This window comes from Diabrotica undecimpunctata, chromosome 3 (genome assembly GCF_040954645.1).
Source record: "Diabrotica undecimpunctata isolate CICGRU chromosome 3, icDiaUnde3, whole genome shotgun sequence".
Lineage (NCBI taxonomy): Eukaryota > Metazoa > Arthropoda > Insecta > Coleoptera > Chrysomelidae > Diabrotica > Diabrotica undecimpunctata.
The window spans coordinates 66,574,959-66,593,289 of record NC_092805.1 but is presented as its reverse complement, the minus strand read 5'-3'; the positions used below and the strand labels follow the sequence as shown (position 1 = coordinate 66,593,289).

Sequence of the window (18,331 nt, the reverse complement as noted above, 5' to 3'; positions counted from 1 at the left end):
ATTATTTTTTACGGACGTGCGAATTACCTTGTAATTTAAATGGTGTGATTTATTTACATTTTTTATAAAATGATTTTATTGATTTATTGGAAGAATTATTGTCATCAAACTTAAGGCGAAATATGTGGTTTATGCAAGATGGTACATCACCACATTATAGAGAGAGGACAGTGAGAATATACTTAAATACAACTTTCATGAACGTTGGATTGTTCGTGGTAGTCATATTACTTGGTCTTGTGGTGAGATATTAATATAAATATTTAATTCATAAAAATCACAAAATAATACTTATTATTATACTTATAATACTTATAATAAATACTGTAGCAATTTCTTGTTTCTTTAGAAACAATGATGCTATTTAATATGAGACGATATTTTATGGAACATATTGACAAATGAATTAAAGAAAATGGTGGACATATCGAACACTTACTTTGATAAAAAATTTATTATTATTTAGTTAAACTATTTTTTAATTTGGTTTGTAAATAAAATGTTTTGATTATGGCTTTAATTTAGTATAAAACGTAAAATTTTTGATGTAAAATCATATTATTCTGTTATTTGTCAAATCCTATTATTAATTATCCTGTTCATATATTAATTTTATTTAATATTTGGTTAACCATTAACTTTATTAAAGCTATTTCATAACAAAATTCAAAAGTATTGATGTTTTTGTCTATTTTTCTTTCGTTGACTGGAGTAATTGCGTTAAATCAGAATTATGCAGTTGATGTGTAAAAAGCGATTATCTCGAAAACTGTTAAGTTTTGAAGTTATTAACAGGTATACCTTTCTATCAGTTGTAAATTTTTATTTATAAATGTTAACAAACATGAAAGTTATAGCGAAAAATAAAATTTTAAATTTCCACTTTAACACCCTGTATCTTTGTTTATTTTATAAAAGCAATTTGGCTTAAATCGTAATATTTTAAAGTGTAGAATCTGCGGTTTCTTTTTGTACAATTACTTAAGGACCACCCTGTATATATATATATATATATATATATATATATATATATATATATATATATATATATATATATATATATATATATATATATATATATATCCCTTTCAGGCTGCCCCTACACGATCGTGACTTTTGATTTCAAAAATTCCTACGCATTTGAAACTGATCGTTTTAGGATCATAGCAGCTCCAGATGATAGTGCATGAATCATAGTGTGTGTAATATCGCATCTTCACGATAATAGACAGTTAAAATTTTGTTAAAAGTTTTAAATGTTGTTTATCTGCGAGAAAAAATGTCGGTGTATTTTAATAATGGCAGTGGTCGCAGTAAGTACCATTTCTCACTTCTCTTTGTAGTAAGTAATAGTAATAGATAATGTATGCAAATAGCAATTACATAAAAATATCTATTTTCACGAGCAAATTTTCTTGATCAAAAGTAAATAAGCACGATCGTGTGTGTCCATCTCGTATTCACTTTTTAAAATTTTTTTAATTAATTTAATTTTTTATTGTTGCAGAAGTCGAGTTAGCATATAAGTTAGTAAGCTTATTGTCGATGGAGAAAATTCAGAAGTAGAAAGTATAGGTGACCTTAAAGAAGTAATAGAAAGTACTACACCGTTAAAAAGTATTATTCACACCGAAGAACCTTCTTGTTCTTCTGATAACCCAAACGCTATTGTACTGGGAGACAATAGTAATCAAGAACCTACTGAATCAAAACAGAACAGCTGCGTGATCAGTCGAAGAAGGCTCTAGAGGCAAGTATCATTTATTCAAAAAGATCACAGTTATTCAGTAAACAGACAGTCAACAGACATCAACATCAGAAAACCACTAGAATATTTTAAAGATTATTTTGATGATGATTTTTTTGAGGATGCTGCTATGTATACTAATATTTACCACCTCCAAAAAACTGGTCGTGTGCTGAATACTAAGGCAACAGAATTAAAAAAAAACTCATTGGGGTACATATCATTATGGGTTGTATCCCTTATCCATGATTATACATGTACTGGCGTGACGAAATGCGTTTGCCTTTAGTTGCAAATGAAATTTCAAAAGAAAGATTTAAAATTTTACGTACGGCATTTCCTGTCGTAGATAGTGATTCAGCTTTGTCAGGAAATACGAATTCACTTTGAAAAGTACAACCAGTGTTGGATCAAGTTAAGAGAATATGCGACAGATTAGAAAGAATGCCGGGATAGTACTCTATCGACGAGCAGATGATCCCATTTAGCGGTGCGTGCCCTCGTGGATTGCGACAATTTATCAAAACTAAGCCTAGGTCTTAAGCAGTTATAGTTAGCAAGCAAAGTTATTAATATTTATAAATTACTACAAACGCACAAACATAATTTTTTAGAGTTTAGGTTTACCTTGGTCAATTATTTATGTATTTTAATTTGGTATCTCTCAAAATAAAAAAACTTTTTATGGTCTACAACTTTTATTTCAATCATTTTTCTTTAGAATGTATAAAAAACGCTATATAAGCAAACATTACTGTTACTTTTTAAGATTGGTAAAAAAAAACAAAGCAAAATCAGCTTTACCTCTTCACCAATTTCTCATCAGCTACCCCTCATACTAATTAAAATTTAAATATCTATAAAAAAAATTTTTAAACTATTTAGCGAGGTTCTGTGAACTACTTTCTTGTGGCATGGTTAAGTTAAATATTAGTTTTTTATGTGATTAAGCCACAATTATTGGTCGTGATTAAGATGAAAATTACATTTTGAATTAACTAATATTGAACGTTTCGATTTCTACTATTAAACCTTGTTTATTGTACAAATTATGTAAAAATGTGTAAACAAATTTTGTACAAAAAACGTTTTTTGAGAATGATTTCTAGAATGGAAATAAAAACGCCAAGTATTACTCAATTACAAATGTGATTATCATCACAATCATAACCAATAATTGTGGCTTAATCCCATAAAAACATATTATCTCAAACTATTTACTGATAGCTTCGATTAAAAAAATTGAAAATTGAAATATGTAATAAAAATATTTCCCTACACAATTCTCTGGGAAAAATATCTAGGTTGAATAAATATAACAACTGAACGAAGACAAAAAACCTGTTGACCCCAACTAGCTGGCAGGTAGTTTCAATATCGTTAAGTGATGAACTTGACCCAAACCAATCGATATTTATGTATCGAAATACTATTTTAAGTATTAACATCGGCAAAATCTATTGACTTAAATGATACAAAATACAATGATTTTACCTGATGAGGTTAAAATGTATGTTTGAAGTAAAAAAATATACAAAAAAAACCAGAATATTAAAAAACCGACAACGGTGCCAAGCCTACAAAGGTGCACTAAGCGAACATACACGACTTATATATAGAAAGTTTCCCTCCAAGGTGGAGGGAAACTTTAGAAAATCTCAATTTCACACACAGTAGCCGCACCGCATGAAACCTTCTAAGGAAACTAGACTCTGGCACAAATAACGCTACAGCAAACTCTACAGCCCCAAAACCGGAAGACATAGGCAAACGCATAGCCAACCTTTCAAAACCAGTAATAGAAACAAATCATAAAAGAGAAGTTAAAAGTTAGGTTGAAAAAAGCCAAAATTGCTAGACAATATATATATATATATATATATATATATATATATATATATATATATATATATATATATATATATATATATATATATATATATATATTATATATATATATATAAACATATATATACATATATATATATATATATATATATATATATATATATATATATATATATTATATATATTGTTATGATATGTAAAATCGAGAAAAATATTGGTTTGTTTAAAAATATTTCAAAATTCAATAACATTAAAATAATTCAGATAAGTAGGATAATATCCAACAAACATTTCGAAGAAGGAGAGTTATTAATTTCTTGAATTACCTGTACTAAACAAAATGTAAGCTTTGCATAAATTATTTCTTTGTTATATTTGAGTGACCCGCATAATTTTAAGTGAAAACAAAAAGACAATTGAACGGGGTTTTCCAAAATACATTAATGCAGTGATTAGAGACAAATAGAAGAGATTTTAGAAAGAGGTTTTTGTTAGTTTTTAAGAATTATAGAAAATATTATTTGTAAATAAGTTTTAGGAAATTTTATAATTATAGGTAAAATTTTGTTTGTTATCGAAATGAAAAAATGGGGGAATTGTGACGAGTTTTAATTGGCGGAGATTGAAAAAGGTGGGATAAGTATGTAGGAAAAAGTTTAGCGAGATTGAGGAGAGAGAAAAGATATGATCAGTTGGTTTTCCAAATCTGTAAGACGAACAGGGATTGTTCTCTGGCAGTTCCTGAGAAGTAGCAAGCAGTAGTGTTGAATGTTAGTGAGTTTTTGTGGAGTTAGTGTATCTGACAGAAGCTGAAGCAGCAAAATATTGTAAGTCATATTTTCCTACTTATATTCCAAGAGTCACTGTTCAGGCCAACGAGAGATTCAGTTTATCGTAAAGAAGAGATATTCCAAGAGTCATTTTTCACTCGGGCCAACGAGAGATTCAGTTTATCGAGAGGAGAAAGGCTATCATAATTTAAATGATTGTTGCTTTTGAAGGAGATCATTAAGCACGATATACTTGCAACAATCTGTTGTAAGATTGCTGATTACATAGGGGGCGGTTGAGAGGAGATAATACAGTCTACAAGGAACAAGGATTTGGACCACTCATCATCAGAGAGAGATATTTTTGTTTTCTGCAGTTTTTTCTTTTATTGATAACACAATTTTTACACGTAATTTAGAAAGGATATAAATATTTTGATTAGGAGAGTTAGAATAGTTTGGGATTTTGAGATTTCAATTAATATTGTTTGTACCATTAATTTTGATTGTTCACGTACGGAGAACAAAATTTTGAGAATCCTTATATGAGATTTGTTTATTGAAAACTTTTGAGTGTGAATTATTTCATTATTTTTATTTCAATATATAGTGTTAGATCATATGTGTTTTTTATTATTCCGGTATTCTCTGGACCTTACCTTTCACATGTAATAGCATAGATATTGAAGCACGAATTTAACCCTGAGATAAAAGAATTAAAAATTGTGATAGAGTCATAATCATATCATTTAAATAATTTTAATAAAATAAAAAAATTAATTAGCTAATTATTGCTTGGCGCACCAAGACTTTAAATATCACAATAATATATATATATATATATATATATATATATATATATATATATATATATATATATATATATATATATATATTTATATATATATATATATATATATATATATATATTTATATATATATATATATATATATATATATATATATATATATATATATATATATATATACAGTAAAACCTCCCTTAACCGAAACCTTTTTAACCGAAACATCGTTTAACCGAAACGGCTGACAGTTTCAATAATTTCGTCAATAATAAGTAAATTTTTATCGCAAAACGTAACAATTCCATTAATTTCCCTCACCGATTGCTGCCTATGTGTGTTGGGAAATCAAAAAAACCAAGAGCTCTAAAAGATATTTCCGAAAAAGCACTTCCAGTTTTTTATAGAAGCCGAAGAAGCTCATGGATGTCGACCACTTTATTTTTAGAATGGTTCGAAAATGAATTCGTCCCAAGTGTAAAATCATTTTTAAATCAAAAAACCTTCCCGTCAACGAATTGTTGCTTGTTGACAATGCGCCAACTCACCCCCAAAATATACAAAATAGTGACAGTTGTCAGATTTTTGCCACCGAATGTCACCTTAATTCAGTCGTTAGACCAGGGAGTAATAGAAATATTCAAGAGACATTACAGAGGAGCATTCTTAAGACAACTGTTATTACAGGAGACGAATGAATCCAAAAGTGTTCCCGAAATTCTCAAACCTTTGGAAAAATGCTGGAACAAACCTTTTGATTGGATTCTTATTGACGATCCTGAAGAAGAAAATGGTAAAAAACGACAGAAGAAATTAAACCTTTAATAAAAAATTTGCCGGGATGTAACGAAATTAACCAAGAAGAGATACGTGAGTGATTAGCAGCCGATGATTCAGAAAGTGAATTCATCGACCAGGACATCATTGATATGGTTCTTGTGGTAAGAATTTTATATAGTAGGCCTAATTAGTTAGGGACACGATTAGGTTCTTAATTTTTGTTGTCATTGCATAAAGTTGTGTCCTTTTCAGATTGCTTTACGTTTCGTCGAACAATCGAATGAGGCGAACTCATGACGTTCTGCAAAATAAACGATGAAGAAATATAGCTGCAAAACATCGTTGTCAAACGAAAACGCAAAAGAAAATAAAAAATTTCTTTAAAGAAGCATGTTAAACTTGTTCATTTTCCTTAATTTTATTACTTTATTCTGTATTTACTTATCAGAAAACATTATGAAATCACCTCATAGTATTTTTTATTACCAATACTTTGACCAAGAATACTGTAAAACACAATGTTATTTTTAACCGAAATTCTTGTTATCCGAAACGGCCTCCCCCCCAATTATTTCGGTTAACAGAGGTTTTACTGTATATATATATATATGAGTAAGAAAAAAGAAGTACTTGTGACTCGTTTGGAAAAAATATATAAATGTTTTGGGTGGATTGGAGTCAAAAAAGGACTATTGGGTAACTATGTTTTATCTCTAGCTTTCAATTGTGTTTAAAATTATTATCAAGAGCTGCTTAAAAATACAAAATATCTTACAAAGTTGAACTAGAAAGAAAAATTTTTTTTTGTTAACTCACCAAATAAAATTAGTTTGGTTAATAAAATTGCTGCTAACATATTTCAAAAAGAATTATTATAAAAATGTTTTTATCTAATAAATGTGTCTCTGAAATTTTAATATAATTTTGAAAAAGTTTCTTATCACAAAAACAATTGAATTTATAAATAAATTAGAATAGAGACCAGTTACAATTAAGCCTCAATGTCATAAATGCCAACTTAAAATTTTTATTTTTGACCATTATATTGCCAAAAATAAAATTTTGTTTAAAAATTCTTTTTTGTTTAGTAACAAAAAAGAAGAAGATTTATTCACCATTGATAGATGTCTGAAAAAATGTAACAAATATATGGAAAATTAAATCAAAATGTGATATTTTACTGGTTTCATATATAAACTACAAAGAAATAATATAATTATAAATTTTACTTAGAATCACTTTTACTAATACAAACCATTTCCAAAAAAGTCCTTTTGAGTTTATGACTTTTACTATACAAAATTTTATCAAAATCCATAATATGGTCTTTATCGATTACATGCTCTGCCAAAGCACAAGATGGTTTTTTAATTCTGCAATCACTTTTGTAAGAAATAATGCGATTTGAAAGATTTCTTCCGGTCTCACCAACATACACAGCTTCACACTGAGTACAACTAATGCTGTACACTACATTTGTTTTATTTAATTTGTCTATAGGATACTTAGTTTTGGAATATAAAGATGAAATAGTTTTGATGTTCTTTGTTGCTATTTTTATATTGTCAATAACCTTTAGTGTTTGTATTAATTTAGGTGTTAATGATGGTATAAAAGGTAGTGAGTGATAATAGATGTTCTGATTTTTGGATCCAATGTTCTGAGATCTAGCAAAAAATGGTGTTAAGTTATTTATATTAACAATATTAGAAAAAAGCATCCTATGTAGCATATCTGGAGGATAAGAGTTTTCAATTAAAATATTTTTTAACAATTGAAGATCTTCTTGTAGATAATCTGGATGAGAAAGCTTTAAAACACGTTCTTTTAATTCTGTTATAAGGTTCATTTTCATCTTATTTGGATGATGAGAGTAATAGCTTATAAATCTATTACTACATATGAGTTTTCTGAACCATCTGGTTTTTAACTTATTGTCTGTATTTCTTGCAATTCTCATGACAAGGAATGGTAGAGAATTATCTACCTCTTCCTCAACTGTAAATTGTATATGTTGATTATGATTGTTGAAAATGTTGACTGTTTCATGATTTTTGTGTTTAGGAAGTGCCAAAACTAAATCATCTACATATCTTTTAATAAAAGGAATGAAAAAAGTGCAATTGTTGATACAATCACTGATAACATCATCCATGACATAGCTTCTTAGAATGGATGAAAGACTAGATCCCATAGGACTACCAAAAATTTGTTTATAAAAGACACCATTAAATATAAAAATATTAGAATCAAAAACAAAGTTGATAAGTGGTTTGAAATGTAATAAGTCAATACTAGTATGTTGCGAAATCTCATTCCAATGTTTTTCAACACTACTTATGATTAAATCTAAAAGTAAATTGGTAAAAAGAGATGTTGTATCAAAACTAACTAAAACATAATTTTGTGGTAATTATACATTATTAATGAAATAACTAAAATCAAATGAATCTTTAATGTAAAAATTGTTGTTTAAATTATAAGCATTAGTTAAGATGTCAGTGGGGAGCTGTGCTATTGGTCCATTAGGAGGGCATAAAGATGAAACAATTGGTTTCATAGATAAAGTTGGTTTATGTATGTTAGGGAGAGCATAAAATCGTGGAGGAAAAGAATTATAAATTTTGAGCTCTTTTGCTTTTTTATTAATAATAAATTTCTTTCTGTTTAATTTAGATACTAGACAATTTGCTTTTTGTTGCAAAGTACAAACAGGACTCCTTCTAAGTGTAGTGTAATACTTAATATCATTTAAGAGTTCTCAAATTTTTTGTAGGTAATCCTCTTTATACATTACAACAGTTACGTTACCTTTATCGCTTTTGACAATTTTTGGTTTTTTCAAAAACTATTATTTTGGCGACGTTTCGGCAAAGTCACACTTGCCATTGTCAAGTCAGATTAATTCTGCGTCTTCTTGATGTTTCAGAAGAACTGATTTCTCGGTCGCTGCACGCTCTGTTAAATACCTTTTTGCGCTCCTTGTGACTGGTCCTGCGCGCAGAGTGGGCGGGGTCTTTTTCGCTATTTTAATTTCTACGTTTTTCTGTAGAATTGGTTTCCACGTATTTGGGAGTCTTTGAGCATCATCTCTGTTATTTAAATTTTTTGGATGTTTTTCGATCTCTATGGCTTCCCTGATTATACGTTTGGCTTTACTTTCGATATTGGCTAGCATTGTTGTTACACTCAAGTTTATTTTGTGTCCTGTGTTTATTGCATGTTGTGCTAGGGATGAAGTCTTCTCTTTTCTTTCGATGGCGTTTCGATGTTCTTCGCGTCTAACTTGTATCTTTAGATTTGTCTGTCCAATGTATGATTTATCGCAGTCCTCACAAAGAATTCTGTATACACCTTGATTTTCCAATGCAACTTTTGTTTTTGCCGATGGTAATATGGTTGCGATTTTTCTGTCGGTGTTAAAAATAGTCTCTATTTTGTTTTTTCTTAGCACTCTGCTGATTCTATCTGTCGTACCCTTAATATAGGGCAGGATAATTTTTCCGACCGGTTTTTCCTCTTTTTCTGGATCTTTGCTTATAATTCGAAATTTCTGTGCCTTCTCAATCGTAGACATAAAGAAGCCGTTTTTTTCATAGAGCTGTTTTGACTTTGTACATTTCTTCGTTTTAATGGTCCTCATCTGCCAGTTTCGCCGATCTTGTTATTAAGCTTTTTATTACCGAATTTAATTGTGCAGGATGGTCGTGTGAGTCTGCGGTAAGTACTTGTCAGTATGGGTTGGTTTTTCGTATACTGTTTGTCCTATGCTTCCGTCGTTTTTCTTAATAACTAGCACATCTAGAAATGGAAGTTGTTGGTTATTCTCCCGTTCCATGGTAAACTGTATTTTTGGATGGATATTATTAATATTCTGTAGGAGTTCATTAAGATTCTCTTCTCCATGCATCAAGATAATAAATGTGTCGTCGACATATCTAAGCCATAGTTTAGGTTTATGCTCTATATATATATATATATATATATATATATATATATATATAAGAAAAAAGAAGTACTTGTGACTCGTTTGGAAAAAATATATAAATTTTTGGATAGGTTGGAGTCAATAAAAAAAAATAAAATATAAAATTTTGTACTTTGTGGAAGTAGTGGATACTGTTATAATTTTGACTTTTAAACTCGCAAAATAATCGCTAAAAATGATCGCGAATATTTGACCTTAGCATCAAGAATAACACTTCATATGTTAAAGTGCATAAACTTTTTTATTGACTTCAACCCATCCAAAACATTTATATATATATATATATATATATATATATATATATATATATATATATATATATATATATACATATATATATATATATACATATATATATATATATATATATATATATATATATATATATATATATATATTTATATATATATATATATACATATATTTATATACATATATATACATATATATATATATATATATATATATATATATATATATATATATTATATATATATATATATATATATATATAAATATATTTATATACATATATATACATATATATATATATATATATATATATATATATATATATATATATATATATATATATATTGTCATACTTTTTCTTTCCCAACCAAAGAAAAATAAAAAAATAAATAAAAATATCCATCGGAATAAAATTTTAAGATATCATTATAAACAAAAATGTATATATTAATTTAAGATAAGATTTAGTGTAGATAAGAATAGAAATTTGTTTGGCAAACGACCTTTTTTCGTTTCAAACAAAATTATCAAAAAACCTTTGTTTAGAATTAGAAGACATTTTACCTGTAAGTTAATCTTTTCATTGTTTGTATAGTCGAGTATTAAATGACCATATTCTAATCTTTTGAAATATGTATAAATGATGTATTGAAAAAACCAATTTTAAAGTAAGCTATTTAGTTTTCTCTGAAACCGAAATTAGGCTTTTCCAAAATCATGGTAAACACAATTTGAGCTTTTGATTGGACGGTCGTTTTTAAATGGGAATTTGGGAGTCGATCATGAGACAGGAGAAGTTAGTCATATTTTGGTGATCGAAAGAAAACAGTCGTTTTGTCTCAAGATAGGGTGTGGTCGTGAGTTTGGATACCGGCGTAACGAAAAGAAGTGAATAGTTTGAAGAAGGAGATAACAAGTAGATTAAAAGAGGTCCTTGTATCTACCGTGGGCATTTTATGAAGTATATGTGAAAGTATTCTTACGGCATCAAGTTGACAAAAGGAGGTCCTGGTGTCATAAATAAGTAGCTGAGTTTAGAGAAGTGAATCAGGTGTTTTTTGTGTAGTCTGCAGGAGGTTTGCAGAGACGTTAAGAAAGAGCCGATGTGCCAAAAAGGAGAGATCACATCGTTGAGGAGACTGGACTTTTCTGGGTATTTTCCAACATACAACTCAAGAAGAAAATAAGCTGTAAGTGTTTGTACAATTGAATTTTATATCTGTGAAGGATCGTTTCGACATCATGGTCATTAGCATTCAAATTTAAGAACTGAGGTTTTGTTAGGCTAATCAAAAGTTTAAAGTTGTGTTGTTTCTTGTTTCAAGTAAAGAAAATTTTAAGTAAAATTGGTTTTTCACGTAATATAAATGTATGTAGCTTTATAATCTTATTATTATAAAAATTTGATTTATTTTCTTGTATGCTGATTGATAAGAGAACGACAGAATTTAATAATTGTTTTATTCGTTCATATAAAATAAAGAAACGTAAATCTTTGTAATATAATATATTTGTATTCTTATCCTTTCTTCTCTATCCCGATAAAAGACAACTAGAAAATCTTTTGAATCCATCGAACACAGGTAATATAAGGATTATTTTACTTTTGATAACAAATAAATTATATTTCTTTTTTATTGGCTCAATAAACTAAGATTAAAGTCAAAATAAACAATCATAACAATATATATATATATATATATATATATATATATATATATATATATATATATATATTTAAGGTTTTCTACCTTTTTTTGTATTATTTATTAAACAACTGGTGTATTTTTATTTTATTTCAGGTTACGTACAGCCGTTGTGTCTACCTGGTCGAAATAATTTTTTCAAAAGCTACTCCCTAAATGGAGATGTTCAATTAGCAGGTTGGGGTCATTCCGACGCAGCTCGACCAGGTGAAAAAATACCTGATATATTACAATTTGTTAATCTAAAAGTTCAGCAACTAGATTTTTGTAAAACGTATTATAAGAGGTAAGAAGTATTTAACCCATTATACTCATTATAGGCCAGCGTTTGTTTATAGATCACTAAAAATTTTATGTTCTTAAATTTTTTTAAAATTAAAGAGAAATTGTCCGTATTTTGGGCTGTAATAAAATAAATTATAATTTGTGTTGTATTATATTTCCAATATCCTTTAAATAAAAAAATATAAACATCGGATTTCACTTGAGATCTGTATATTTAATAATAAAAGTTTCATATCGGCGTACTCATAATATATTCATGAGTAATCTCGGAAATATAAATTGTTTAATCGTCTTTATTTTACTGATCTATAAAAAGGACACTGCTATTTAACGTTAGGGAAATGTACAGTATTTCACTACTCAGCCGAATGTGAATTTGTGCACGTGTTGTTGTTCTTTTAAATTTTATATTTGTTTATTGCGATTTGCATAAAATGTTTTATATTTTATTATATTTAGGAAACATTATTCTGCAGTAACTGATATTTTAACGAACATTGAAATTAAAATTAAAGGATTGTGAAGTAATGTGGACATTGAAGTAATTTATACATGAAAAGCTTATTCGATTCGACTAGAAAATTTGTACTTTGTGGAAGTAGCGGATACTGTTATAATTTTGACTTTTAAACTCGCAAAACAATCGCTAAAAATGATCGCGAATATTTTACCTTAGCATCAAGAATAATACTTCATATGTTAAACTGCATTTCTGAACCTGCAAGCCGCTGAGTATTTTTTAAAAATTGATTTACCAGCTGAGATTTATTTTTAACTTACAAAAATATGAATACCGAGCAACAGGAACCTTACGGAAAAAATAGATTAGCGAAGTGTCCTATACAAGATACAAAAACTATTTTTGATTTGATGTAAATGGGGAAATACTTTTTGTATAAATGAACGATAATAAGTGTGTTACTATAGCATCTAATTTTGATAATATAGAACCTCAAACACAAGCTCCTAGCTGCAATCATAAGCTCAAAGGAAAAGTTTATTTCTTAACTACAAGTACATAATACATTCATAGAAGGCATGGATCAAAACTATTGGTTTGTTGGAAAGTCCGCCACTAAAATCAGCGATAATAAGTGATATTGGCCAATATTCTCACGACTGATTGATATGGCATTGATAAATTCATGGCTTCTCTAAAAACAAGTCAATAAGTCAAATGTTGCTTTATTAGATTTTCATCGATCTGTAGCAGTTTCCTAACCCAACTTGACTCTTAGTACAGGAAATCCAGTCAAAATTTTGTTCCGATGCATGCAAAAGTGACCATCTTTTATGATAATTCTATAACAAAACTGAAGTAGTAGAACCCTCGTTCCTATTTTGCTTAATTTTATTACACAATATTAGTCTTAATTCTCTTTTAAAATATAAAAAATATATTTAATTAAATATTAACTCATTTATAGCAAAGACACAGAACTTTTAAACGATCGTCAACTTTGTATCGGCATGAAAGATGGACATGACACTTGCGATGGAGACAGTGGAGGACCTGTTATGAAGGAACTAAAGGTTGACGAAATTTACAGATATTACATTATGGGGGTAGTGTCTTACGGTTATCCGAATTGTGGTGAAGCTCCGGCCATATACACCAATGTTAGATACTTTCTAAATTGGATTCTGGACACTTTGTAACATCAATTTTTTCTAAACTGTAGGGTGAAATGTTTATTAATATAAATAAAGTTGTTTAATTATATACACTTGGTCTTTACACCCTTTGAACCACGAATTATGTCTTAAGTGTGAAAACAAAATAAAATAGTGAAAAAACCATATTCTACTAGGTATTCAGCCCTGACTGTATTAATTACTATAATGAAGTAATTATATAAAATTATTTATTGTAATTTTGTAAACTTTGTGTAATAGATCAAACAAGTTAGTAAAAATAAACCTTTTTTCGCCACAACTGTATAGACGGGTTTGGCAGTTGAAATGTGCAGTTTGAGATATAACAAAAGACTCTCATCTAGAGGTTCATCAATTTTTTAGTGGAAATATTTTTATAATAGCATTTTTTAAGGCTATAAATATTTACAATAACTGTCAAATTTGGTCCAAATTAAATGGCTAAAAAATATTTGGAAATCTGTTTTAAAACAAAACAAAGTTCTTGGACCATTAGCAGCCAAAATAGCCCTTTTTTATAATAAATTAATGTTAGTTCAATTAATAAAAGGTTGAAATAAGAATCTTTTGAGCAAACTTCATGTTTTCGTTTTCGGAAAAACTCAAAAAAACTACTTTTTTACAAGTGTAAAGAGGGAAAACCAAACATACAATTTTGTTAATTTTCTTACAGCATATAATACAGATATAATACTAAAAAATGCTTATGAATTTTTTGAACATTTTTGAATGTACAGTTTTGCCACAATAGGAAAAAATAATATGTTCTGGCTTATAATAAAGCTACCAGTAAGAAACTGGACAACATTTTAATAACAACATATATAAAACTGTAAAAGTGGAAAATATTTGCTATAAAACGTTGAATCTATTTTCCTAAACATATGAAAAATCTGATTAAACAAGAATTATATCTTGAACTGCCGGCATCAAATTGTGTTGTAGAGAGGTAGCTTCATCTGAAACATCGGTAATATTCATCATCGATAGATAGCATTACTTTCGCCTTTAAAACGCTTCAAACTAAACGTCACACTAAGAGGGTTGCCATATCAATTACTTTGTATAGCACTTGGGCAGACTACACCAAAATTTAATAAAAATGTTTGAATTTTGAACTGGCCATGCTGAAACTTACAGAATAGCAGATATTGTAACTTTTGTTTTGAAAGTACGATGTCATAAAATTTACACTCTATAAGTAATATATCTATAAAAAATTTTATTTAGTTTTAAAAACCTATTTAGGCGTTTTTAGTTAATTATTTTAGTATTTATAAACAATAGTGTTCCTTGCATAACGTATTAGTGGTAACTTTTATATTAGTATAAGCATTAGTTTTTCTTCAGAAATTCGTATTTGTCAACTTGTATTTTAAATTTTGTTTCTCTTAATCTCTCAAAAATCTTCTTAATATTTACCATGTGTTCTTGAAGAGAGGTTGAAAATATAATAATGTCGTCCATGTAGACTAGACATAAAGAGTGTTTTTTTTAGAGGTATAGAACTTTGAAATGGAATAAAACAAAGATGATTTTTATAAATTGACATGGCTTTATTCGAAAGATAAACTTTTGGCATTATAATTTAAATATGATTTCTGTCATATGGCCGTCATGGCTGGTTCTGACGTAGTCTAATATGGAGGTCCAATTTTCGGCAATAACGCTGCGAATGTTGTCCTTTAAGTGGTCAATCGTTTCGTCCTTCTCGGCGCCGACAAGCATCTTCACATATCATCATCATCATCAGTGGCATTACAGCTCGTTATGAGCCAATGCCTTCTTTAGAACAATCTTCCATTCGCCCCTGTCACTGGCAACTCTTCTCCATGCTTTAACTCCGATGGATTTTAGATCATCCTCTATGTTATCTTGATACCTAAGTCTTCCTCTGGCTCATCTTCCCACTGGTCCTCTTCGGTCGAAAATTTTTCTGATCGTTGCATCTTCATCTCGCCTAATTACATGTCCTACCCATCGAAGGCGTGCTAATTTAATATATTTTACAACGTCAGGTTCCCCAAAACTTCTATATAACTCAAAGTTGTAGCGAATACGCCACAAACCCTGTTCTTGGATTCCTCCATATATTTTTCTTAGAATTTTTCTCTCGAAACGTTTAAGCAATTCTTGGTCGTTCTGTGTAAGTGACTACGTTTCAGACCCGTATGTTAACACTGGCCTTATTAGTGTTTTATATATGGTAACTTTAATTTTTCTGGGTAGTTTTGGGCCCATATGTTTCCTCAAGCCATAATAGCACTTATTGGCAAGCACTATTCTTCTTTTAATTTCTTCGCTGACATAGTTGTCTTTGGTCAGCAGTGAGCCCAGGTAGACGAAGGTGTCCACACCTTCCAGTTCCAGATCATCAAATAATAGTCGAGGTATCTGGTTGCCTGATCTAGTACAATACATATACTTGGTTTTCTGTGCGTTTATTTTTAATCCCATTCTAAGTGCAGACGCCCTTAGTGATCGAAATGCTTCAATCAGAGATTCTGTGGACCTAGCAATAATGTCTATGTCATCTGCATATCCGACGATGAAGATGGTGCCATTCGTATTAATATGGCACTCTCAAATTACTTTTTCCAGTGCAAGGTTAAATAAGAGACACGACAGTCCATCTCCCTGTCTCAGTCCATTTTTACAATGGAAGGGTCTGGAAAAGCCGTTTTGGATTCTGACTACACTCTCTACGCATGTGAGTGTAAGTTCCGTTAGTTGAACAAGATGAAGCGGCATTTGAAATTCCATCATAGCCTGTAGAAGTTTTTGTCTGTTGACTGAGTTGTATGCGGCTTTAAAATCCACGAATATGTGGTGGGTGTCGACTCCGAACTCAAGCGTTTTCTCAAGAATCTGCCTGACTGTGAAGATTTGATCCGTTGTTGATTTATTGGGTCGGAAACCGCACTGGTAGTTCCCAACTATTTGTTCAGCATAGGGGATCAATCTTCTGTACAATACGTTGGACAATACTTTATATGCCACGTTAAGTAGAGTGATGTCCCTATCACACACCATCATATCTCCCTTTTTGTGAAGAGTGTGCATTACACCTAATTTCCAGTCCGCGGGCATTTCCTTCCGTTGCCAGATTTTGGTTACTAATTTATACATGTGTTTAAAAAGGGTGTCACCACCATTCTTAAAGAGTTCGGCAGGAAGATTGTCCAAACCTGGAGCTTTGTTATTTTTCAGTTTTAAAATGGCTTCTCTAATTTCTTCTTCGGTGGGGGGCGGCTCTTGGGCGTTTTCATCCATTTCAGGTAAAGTAATTTCTATTTGGTCTTCTTCACGACTATCGCTAAGCAGTTCTTCAAAATGATTCCCCACCTGTTTAGTATCTGTTCTTTGTCACTAATTATGGAACCATCTCTGTATTTACATGCTGTTATTCTGGGTTTGAATTCTTTTTTGCAGCTGTTTATCTTCTGGTAGAATTTTCGCGAGTCTTTTCTATTGTGGCGGTTAACAATCTCGTTTAGAGCGTTTTCGTATGACTCTTTCTTTTTCCTTCTAAACGTCCTTTTTTCTTCTCGTCTAAGATTTTCATAATCTTCCAGGTTTGATCTCGTTCTGCGCTGCTGAAGTCTCTTATCTGCTTCATTTTTCTGTTGGTTAATGGATCTACATTCTTCGTCAAACCAATCTTCGTTTATTTTAGCATGGTTAGGTTTTAAAAAGCCTTTAGCCGCTGTATGGATAGCTTCCTTACATTTGGTCCAGTGTTCTTCTATACTTATATTTTCGTCAATTCTTGTGAGCTCTTCATTTAAAATTTTCTTGTAGTTATCCCTAGCGTCTTCAGATTTTAGCACATCAGTATTATATTTAGTATATTTTGTGCTCTGGCCCTTCTTAGCGTTTGATATAAGAGCACTGAGTTTTGTTCTTAAAAGGTAGTGGTCGGAGTCTATATTAGTACCTCTAAATGCTTTTACATCTAGTACGTCCGAGAAATGTCGATTATCAATTAGTACATGGTCAATTTGGTTTTTTGTTTGACCATCTGGTGATTGCCATGTGGCTTTGTGGATATTTTTGTGAGGAAAACATGTACTTACTACCACCATTCCCAATGATGCTGCGAATTCAATCAGGCGTTAAACATTTTGGATGCTGACAGCATGAACACTATGCTCGCCGATCGTGGGTCGGTAAATAGCCTCTTGGCCGACTTTAGCGTTAAAATCACCAATAATAATTTTTATGTCATTGTTCTGACATTGTCTGTAAGTGCTTTCCAGTTTCTCGTAAAATATGTCCTTCTCCTTGTCTTCTTTATCTTCAGTGGGAGCTTGGATATTGATAATGCTGTAATTAAAGAACTTGCCTTTAATTCGGATTCTACATAGTCTTGGGCTTATTGGATCGAAAGCTATGACTTCTGATTTCAATCATTTATTCAGTATGAATCCCACACCAGAAATATGATTATTTTTATCTCTACAGTAGTAGAGAGTGTAGTCTTGTTTTTTCTAGGC

General features: G+C 30.0%; 2 protein-coding genes across 2 annotated transcripts in view; one reads left to right on the top strand and one right to left on the bottom strand.

Annotated features, from left to right (window-relative positions):
- LOC140436875 (phenoloxidase-activating factor 3-like) overlaps positions 1-13,902 on the top strand; it is a 58,197-nt gene extending 44,295 nt beyond the window's left edge. The window contains exons 4-5 of the mRNA XM_072526034.1: positions 11,991-12,180; positions 13,607-13,902. Coding sequence (XP_072382135.1) covers positions 11,991-12,180; positions 13,607-13,838 — 422 coding nt within the window. The 3' untranslated portion in view covers positions 13,839-13,902. The remainder of the gene's footprint in view (positions 1-11,990; positions 12,181-13,606) is intronic.
- Positions 13,903-14,732: 830 nt separating this feature from the next.
- LOC140435842 (uncharacterized) lies at positions 14,733-17,920 on the bottom strand. The gene is made up of 2 exons (XM_072524558.1): positions 17,479-17,920; positions 14,733-14,794 (listed from the first exon to the last, which is right to left on the bottom strand). The coding sequence occupies exons 1-2, from the start codon at positions 17,918-17,920 to the stop codon at positions 14,733-14,735; spliced, it is 504 nt and encodes a 167-aa protein (XP_072380659.1).
- Positions 17,921-18,331: the final 411 nt, after the last annotated feature.